Below are 9,081 nucleotides of genomic sequence, written 5' to 3'. Positions count from 1 at the left end.
GGCGGAATAGACTTGATGGGCCGAATGGCCTACTTCTGTTCCTATCACTTGTGACATGATGAGGGAGGTGGGGCACAGGAGGGCTAGGAGAAACAATAGAGGAGGGAACTGCAGATGCTGGTTTACACTGAAGATAAGACACCAAGTGCTGGAGTAACTCAGCAAGTCAGGCACCATCTCTGGAGAGAAAGAATAGGTGACGTTTTAGATCGCATTCCACCTTCATTCTGGAAGTAGAGGCGATGGAACTAGAGGTAGGAAAAGGCCAGAAACAAATCAGGGCCGGCAACAGGTGACCAAGGAAGGGTGGAGGCCACAAGGGTCCATTGTTGGCTGGGAAGAGGTGATAACGACAGGGATCCAAGGATGCGAACAGTGAAACTAGTGGGATGTCTAGGGTGGGGATAGGGTGGCCAACTTCCTCACTCCCAAATACGGGACAAGGTGACGTCACCGCCCCGCGCCCCACGTGACCTCACCCAGCCAGCGGCCACGTGCTCCCGCTTCACCAATGGCGGCCGCCCGGGCTGGGAGGCGTGTTGCCACGCAACCTCCGTTAGGCGGCGCCCGGGCCTCCGGGCCTACACTGCCCAGGCCTACACTGCCCGGGCCTACAGTGCCTGGAGCTGAAATGTTGGAAACCTAGTGTCAGGACCTAAACTGTCGGGACCTACAGCATCCGGGCCTACAGTGTCGGTGCCTACAGTGTCCGGGCCTACAGTGTCCGGGCCTACAGCGTCCGGGCCTACAGTGTTCCGGCCTACAGCGTCCGGGCCTACAGTGTCCGGGCCTACAGCGTCCGGGCCTACAGTGTCCGGGCCTACAGTGTCGGGGCCTACAGTGTTCGGGTCTACAGTGCTCGGGCCTACAGTGTCCGGGCCTACATTGTCGGGACCTACAGTGTCCGGGCCTACAGTGTCCGGGCCTACAGTGTCCGGGCCCACACTGTCCGGGCCTACAGCCGCCCGAGCCTAATACGGGACAAGCACGGCCCCTGTACGGGATAAACCAATTTAGCCCAAAATACGGGATGTCCCGGCTAATACGGGACAGTTGGCAACCCTAGGTGGGGAAAAGGTGGTGGGGGTGGGGAGAGAGAGGGAATGCAAGGGTTACTTAAAATTAGAGAAATCAATATTCATATCGCTGGGCTGTAAGCTGCCCAAGCAAAATATGAGGTGCTGTTCCTCCAATTTGCGTTAGGCCTCACTCTGACAATGGAGGAGGCCCAGGACAGAAAGGTCAGTGTGGGAAAGGGAAGGGGAATTAAAATGTTTGGCCTGGACACTAGGCCCGGACACTGTAGGCCCGGACACTGTAGGCCCGGACACTGTAGGCCCGGACACTGTAGGCCCGGACACTGTAGGCCCGGACACTGTAGGCCCGGACACTGTAGGCCCGGACACTGTAGGCCCGGACACTGTGGGATATCAGGTAGGCCAAGGTGGACTGGCCTCTAGAGGAGGTGTAGCAAAGAGAAGAGAAGCCCTTGTCAGGAGGGGAGGCAACCAAGATGGAGGGAAAGGCCTCGGTGCTGGTCAGGGTGGGAGAGGGGACAGGAGGGCAGTGGGTGGAGCTACTGCCTCGCTGCTCCTGCTGCAGTCCCCACCCTCCTGTGCTGCCTGTGAGGAGTTTGCACGCTCTCCCCGTGGCTGCTTGTGTTTCATCTGGGCGCTCCGGTTTCCTCCGATGTTCCAAGGACACGCAGGTCGGTGGGTAAACTGGCCGTGGTGTGCAGAGTGTGGGGCAGTTGATGGCAATGTGGCAGTTTAGCATGGGACTGGTGTGGGATCCGGGTAAGGGGGTGCCACTCGATGGGCAGAGTGTGTGTGGCGTGTGTGTCAGTCCAGGACAGCACTCAATGTGGGCTGGAGGGGGCTGGAGCTAGGGTTGCCAACTGTCCCGTATTAGCCAGGATATCCCGTATTTAGGGCTAGATTGGTTTGTCCTGTACAGGACTGCGCTTGTCCCTTATTAGGCCCGGGGGACACTGTAGGCCCGGACACTGAGGGCCCGGACACTGAGGGCCCGGACACTGAGGGCCCGGTCACTGTAGGCCCGGACACTGTAGGCCTGGGGGCCGCTGTAGACCCGGACACTGTAGGCCCGGACACTGTAGGCCCGGTCACTATAGGCCCGGACACTGTAGGCCCGGGGGCCCGGGCACTGCCTAACGGAGGTTGCGTAGCAACCCGCCTCCTGGCCCGGGCGGCCACCATTGGTGGAGTGGGAGCACGTGGCCGCTGGCTGGGTGAGCTCACGGGGCAGTGACGTCACCTTTTGTCCCTTATTTGGGAGTGGGGAAGTGAGGTGGGTCTACTGGGACATGAAGGACAAGATGGGCTGAGCGGTCTCTCGTGCTCTCATAAAGTCACCAAGTGATCGGAGCAGAATTAGGCCATTCGGCCCATCAAGTCTACTCCACCAAGTCTGGCTCGAAGGGCCGAATGGCCTCCTCCTGCAACTATTGTCTATTGTCTATTGTCTATTCAATCATGGCTGATCTATCTTTCCCTCCTAACCCCTCTTCTCCTGCCTTCTCCTGACACCTGCAGGTTTTTGGAGTGGGCAGAGGTAGGTTGGTATCCTGCCCCCCCCCCCTCCCCCAGCACCTCCTGAGGAAGAGGGAGTCTGAAGAAGGGTCCCATCCCGAAACATTGCTTTAACTATTCCCTCCATGGATGCTGCTTGACCCCCGCCGAGCTACTCCAGCACTCTGTGTGGAGTCTTGCTGACTTGTGTATCGAGCTGGGAAGAGTGTTCCTTTAGATGCTGAGCCAAGTCAGAGTTTCTAAATGGTGCATGAGGCAAGGGTAGACACAGAGTGCTGGAGTAACTCAGCGGGTCAGGCAGCATCTGTGGAGAACATGGGCACAGAGTGCTGGAGTAACTCAGCGGGCCAGGCAGCATCTCTGGAAAACAATAGACAATAGGTGCAGGAGGAGGCCATTCGGCCCTTCGAGCCAGCACCACCATTCAATGTGATCATGGCTGATCATTCTCAATCAGTACCCCGTTCCTGCCTTCTCCCCATACCCCCTGACTCCGCTATCCTTAAGAGCTCTATCTAGCTCTCTCTTGAATGTATTCAGAGCATTGGCCTCCACTGCCTTCTGAACATGGACACAGAGTGCTGGAGTAACTCAGCGGGCCAGGCAGCATCTCTGGAGAAAAAGGAACGGGAGACGTTTTGGGTCTGAAGAAGGGTCTCGACCCAAAACGTCACCTGCCCCTGTCCTCCAGAGATGCTGCCCGGCCCGCTGAGTTACTGCAGCACTCTGTGTCTATCTGCAGTGCATACCGGCATGATCTGATCTGTTTGGATGGCACGCAGAACACGTGTGTCTGTCTCTTCCTGCCAGGGTGAGGGTCAGTGTACGCTTTGTGATGGGCTACTGGCACCGAGAACCGGGCGGTCACGGTGGCGCGGCGGTAGAGTTGCTGCCTTACAGCGCTTCCAGCGCCGGAGACCCGGGTTCCATCCCGACTACGGGCGCCGTCTGTACGGAGTTTGTACCTTCTCCCCGTGACCTGCGTGTGTTTTCTCCGAGATCTTCGGTTTCCTCCCACACTCCAAAGACGTGCAGGTTTGTAGGTTAATCGACTTGGCAAATGTAAAAATTGTCCCTAGTGTGTGTAGGATAGTGTTAGTGTGCGGGGATCGCTGGGCGGCGTGGACCCGGTGGGTCGAAGGGCCTGTATCTCTAAACTAAAAGTCAATGAGTTTTGGACTGGGGGTCGGAGGGGCAAGGGTGGGGTCGGTGGGGAAGGGGAGGAAAATCCCAGACTCAGGGGGGGGACAGGAATGTTTGGAACTCTCTCCCTCAGAAGGGGAGGGACAGAGTTGTGGGGGACGGGGGGGGGGGGGGGGTGAGGCAGAGAGAGGGCCCTCTGCATGTCACTCCTCGAGACACTAGTTACATGCAACTCTTCACCAGAAGTTCCAATACTTCTTAACAAGACCCAGTGAGCCTTGGGTGTCAGGGGAGAAGGCAGGAATATGGGGTTAGGAGGGAGAGATAGATCAGCCAGCGTTGAATGGCGGAGTGGATTTGATGGGCTGAATGGCCTAATTCTGCACCTGTGATCTTCGTTGGGCAGGAGAGGGGGGTGGGGTGGGGTGGGGGTGGGGTGGGGGTGGGGGTGGGGGTGGGTGACTGAGCGGAGGAACGTCAACAGGGCAGGTGGTTACGAAGAATCCACAGGCCATTCGGCCCACTGCTCTCCCACCCCCATCAGCGCTCCAGTCCCATACTATCCCACCCGTGACCACTCCTGGCGAGGATGTGGCCCCGATGACGCCAGCCTCTCCCTGCCCTCCTTGCAAACCTGCCAGGGGCAGGGCGGGGGGCTGCAGAAATGCAACTCCATGCTGCAACAACGCAGCGTGTCGCTGCAGAATGCATCTCTCCCCCCCTCGGCGATGCATTTCCTCAATGCAACTCTCGGCTGCAGCAGCACAACTGCAGCAATGCAGCTCCCCCCCGCTGCAGAAACGCAACTCCTTGTTGGGTTAATGCAACTCCCAGCTGCAGCTAAGTGCCTCAACTCTGCAGCAATGCAATCCCCACAGCACCAACGCATCTCCCAATGCAAAGAAACACAACCCCTCCACCGCAGAGCTGCATCCACCTGCCACGGGCACTGGCAGCTCCACACCTGGTCCCTCCCTCACCTGGTCCCTCCCTCACCTTCCCCTCCCTCACCTGCTCACCTGCCCCTCCCACACCTGGTCCCTCCCTCACCTTCCCCTCCCTCACCTGCTCACCTGCCCCTCCCACACCTGGTCCCTCCCTCACCTTCCCCTCCCTCACCTGCTCACCTGCCCCTCCCACACCTGGTCCCTCCCTCACCTTCCCCTCCCTCACCTGCTCACCTGCCCCTCCCACACCTGGTCCCTCTCTCACCTGGTCCCTCTCTCACCTGCCCCTCTCTCAACTGGTCCCTCCATTACCTGCCCCTCACCACCTGCCCCTCCCTCAACTGCCCCTCCCTCACCCCCCTCTCCCTCACCCACCCTGCCCCTCACCACCTGCTCCACCACGGGTACTGCCAGCTGTTGTCCTGACGCCCCCTCCCCTCCTTTGTCGTGGCCTTTGGGACAACAGCCGCGGGTGGGGTGGGTGGGATGGGTGTGGGGGTGGGCTGGGGTGTGGGGAGTGGGTGGGGTGGGTGTGCGGGTGGGGGGCTACACTGTCACCTCGGTCTTGCTGTTAGTGGAGAGGTGGTGCTGGCTCTGCATGTTGTGGTGTGGTGGGGTGGGCTGGGATGTGGGGTGGGTGGGTGTGGGGTGTGGGGGGTGTGGGTGTGGGGGGGGTGGCTGTGGGGGGGGTGTGTGTGTGGGTGGGGTGGCTGTGGGGTGATGTGGGTGTGGGGGGAGGGTGTGGGTGGGGTGTGGGTGGGGTGATGTGGGTGTGGGGTGATGTGGGTGTGGGGTGGGGGGCTACACTGTCACCTCAGTCTTGCTGTTGGTGGAGAGGTGGTGTTGGCTCTGCTTGTAGTGGAGGGGTGGGCTGAAGATCTCTGGGAGGTGCTCGATGCTGTACTGCCGCTTGGTAGCGTACCCCTGCCTCTGCCCCCCACCCTGCCCCCCACCCTGCCCCCCACCCTGCCCCACCCCAGCACCCACGCCCGCGTGCTCCCAGCCCTTGTAGCCGGAGCTGAAGACAGGGTAGCTGTTGGTCCTGCTGCCTTTGGCCTTGTGCCGGGCGGTGGGCGTGAGGAAGGCACACATCTCCCCCGCCTGACGATCGCTCACCGGCAGCAGGCGGCTGCTCACCGGCAGCTCCATCACCGGGTACCGCTTGCCGTAGAAATCCTCCACCGCTGTCTCTGCTGGGGGAGGAACACAGGTCAGAGAGGGGTAGCAGGGACAGGGCAGGCGCGACGGGCCGAGCGGCCTCACTTTGCTCCTGTGACCAGTGAACTTACTCTGTATTTTCACTGTGTGTGTGTGTGTGTGAGTGCATGTGTGTGCGCGTGTGTGTGAGAGTGTGTGTGTCTGCGTGTGTGTGAGTGTGTGAGTGAGTGAGTGAGTGTGTGTCAGTGTGCGTGTGCATGTGTGTGAGTGTGTGCTTGCGTGTGAGTGTATGTGTGTGAGTGTGTGTGATTGTGTATGAGTGTGTGTGAGTGTGTGTGAGTGTGTGTGAGCGTGTGTGTGTGCATGTGCAGCTTGTGAGTGTGTGTGAGTGTGTGTGTGTGTGTGTGTATGTGTGTGTGTGTGTGTGTGCGTGTGAGTGTGAGTGTGTGTATGTGTGCGTGTGTGTGTGTATGTGCACGTAACTATGCATATGTTTGAGTGTGCGTGTGAGTGTGTATATGAGTGTATGTAAATGAATGTGAGTGTGTTTGTGTGTGCATGTGTGTGTGAGTGTGTATGTGTGCACACGTGTGTATGTGTGCCTACATGTGTGTGGATGCGTGTGAGTAAGTGTATGAATGTGTATTGTGCGGGCGAGTGTCCACAGAGGGTGGTGGGGGCATGGCGGCTGCCAGGGCTGGTGGTGGAGGTCGGTACGATGATGGTTAAGAGGTGTTTGGACAGGCACACGGGTGTGCAGGGAATGGAGGGGTATAGATCACGTGCAGGCATGAGATTAACGTCACGGTGGAGCAGCGGTAGAGTTGCTGCCTTACAGAAAATTCAGCTCCAGAGACCCGGGTTCCATCCCGACTACGGGCGCTGTCTGTACGGAGTTTGTACGTTCTCCCCGTGACCTGCGTGGGTTTTCTCCGAGATCTTCGGTTTCCTCCCACACTCCAAAGACGTGCAGGTTTGTAGGTTAATTGGCTTGGTGTTTGGTAAATTGTCCCCAGTGTGTGCGGGGTAGTGTTAGTGTGCAGGGATCGCTGGTCTCGGTGGGCCGAAGGGCCTGATTCTGTGCTGTATCTCTAAACTAAACTAAACTAAACTAAACTAAGCTAAACTAAGCTAAACTTGGCATCATGTTTGGCATGGACACTGTGGGCCGAAGGGCATGTTCCTGGTGGTGTACTGCTCTGTGTTAGATCAAAGCTGTTGCTGACAGCAGTCTCCCGCAGAGACCTGTTGTCCTGCAGTGCCCGTGACTTGTTTTGATTCGGTGCTGTCTATGTGGAGTTTGCACCTTCACCCTGTGACAACAGAAAGTGTTCTCACTTAGCACCAGGGCGTCCTGCACCTCCCAGAGACGTCCATGTCGATTGGCTGCCATGAATGACCATGCTCTACACCGAGGAGAATCGGACGAGTGGATTGGATGTGGGCAGTCTGTCTTGCAGGATGACAAATGGGGGGGATAGGTTTGGACTGAGGGCCAGCAGTGGCTCGATGGGCCAAACGGCCCGGGTCTAGTTTAGTTTGGAGACAGAGACTGGCCCTTCAGCCCACCGAGCCCGCACCGACCAGCGATCCCCGCACACAAACACTATCCTACACACACTAGGGACAGTTTGCACATGCACCATCGTTCGCACAGCTGAGAAGGTTGTTGGCTGCAACCTTCCCCCCCATTGACGAACTGTACACAGCAAGGGGCAGGAAGCGAGCGGGCAAGATCATCTCTGACCCCTCTCACCCTGGCCACAAACTCTTCGAAGCACTTCCCTCTGGAAGGCGACTCTGGACTGTCAAAGCAGCCACAGCCAGACATAAAAACAGCTTTTGTCCACGAGTAGTAGCTCTACTCAACAGCCAAAAGTCTGTTGTCTCCTTTTGCTCTGGTTTATTTCACTCACATGTTTAGACCATAATATTCTATCCTTATTGTTTCGATGTGTTTATGCTTTATTCTTAATTGTAGGTATTTATTCACAAAATGCCGGAGTAACTCAGCAGGTCAGGCAGCATCTCGGGAGAGAAGGAATGGGTGACGTTTTGGGTCGAGACCCTTCTTCAGACTGAAGAACGTCACCCATTCCTTCTCTCCTGAGATGCTGCCTGACCTGCTGAGTTACTCCAGCATTTTGTGAATAAATACCTTCGATTTGTACCAGTTATTTTCTTACACTTATTCTTAATTGTTAACTGTATGTTTGTGTTGTCATTTGTGAGCGGAGCACCAAGGCACATTCCTTGTACGTGCACATACTTGGCCAATTGACATTCATTCATCTATTCCTTTAACCTACGTGCCTCTACGTCTTTGGAGTGTGGCGCTGTGTGGGTAGAGCTGCCTCACAGCTCCAGAGACCCTGGGTTCCATCCTGAGCTTGGATAATGTCTGCTTGGGGTTTGCACGTTCTCCCCGTGACCAAGTGGGTTTCCTCTCGGATAGACGCATAGAGTCTCTTGCCCAGAGTAGGGGAATCGAGGACCAGAGGACATGGGTTCAAGGTGAAGGGGAACGATTTAATAGGAATCTGAGGGGTAACTTTTCCACACAGAGGGTGGTGGGTGTATGGAACGAGCTGCCAGAGGAGGTCGTTAAGGCTGGGGCTATCCCATTGTTTAAGAAGCAGTTGGACAGGTACATGAATAGGACAGGTTTGGGGGGATGTGGACCAAGCGCGGGCAGGTGGGACTAGTTTAGCTGGGACGGGAAAGCCCAGCTGTTGGTGGTTGTGCAGCAGAAAACAGAAACAGAAACATGTTGGCCGGTGTGGACAAATTGGGTCGAAGGGCCTGTTTCCCACTGTATTACTCTATGCTCCGGTTTCCTCCCACATCCCAAAGATGTGTAGGTTAATTGGCCCTCTGTCAAATGCCCCCTAGTGTGCAGGGAGTGGATGAGAAAGTGGGATAACGTGGAACTAGTGTGAGCGGGCGATCGATGGTTTCCACACACAGTGCGGACTGCCACACAGACCGCTCCTTACTGTGTTGCAAGGTCTTCCCAGGTGAGACAAAGGTTCACCTGCACCTCCTCCAACCTCATCTATTGCATCCGCTGCTCTAGATGTCAACTTCTTTACATCGGCGAAACCAAGCGCAGGCTCGGCGATCGCTTCGCTCAACACCTGCGCTCGGTCCGCGTTAACCAACCTGATCTCCCGGTGGCTGAGCACTTCAACTCCCCCTCCCATTCCCAGTCTGACCTTTCTGTCATGGGCCTCCTCCAGTGCCATAGTGAGGCCCACCGGAAATTGGAGGAACAGCACCTC

The 9,081-nt window shown here is 57.2% G+C and overlaps 1 protein-coding gene across 1 annotated transcript in view; it reads right to left on the bottom strand.

The window, feature by feature from the left end:
• Positions 1-5,036: 5,036 nt before the first annotated feature.
• The window catches only part of LOC144611369 (protein shisa-8-like), a 136,588-nt gene continuing 132,543 nt past the window's right edge, over positions 5,037-9,081 (bottom strand). The window contains 1 exon segment of the mRNA XM_078430441.1: positions 5,037-5,835. Coding sequence (XP_078286567.1) covers positions 5,444-5,835 — 392 coding nt within the window. The 3' untranslated portion in view covers positions 5,037-5,443.

Source organism: Rhinoraja longicauda, chromosome 40, assembly GCF_053455715.1.
Source record: "Rhinoraja longicauda isolate Sanriku21f chromosome 40, sRhiLon1.1, whole genome shotgun sequence".
Classification (NCBI taxonomy): Eukaryota; Metazoa; Chordata; class Chondrichthyes; order Rajiformes; family Arhynchobatidae; genus Rhinoraja; species Rhinoraja longicauda.
This window is presented reverse-complemented; position numbering and strand designations above follow the sequence as displayed.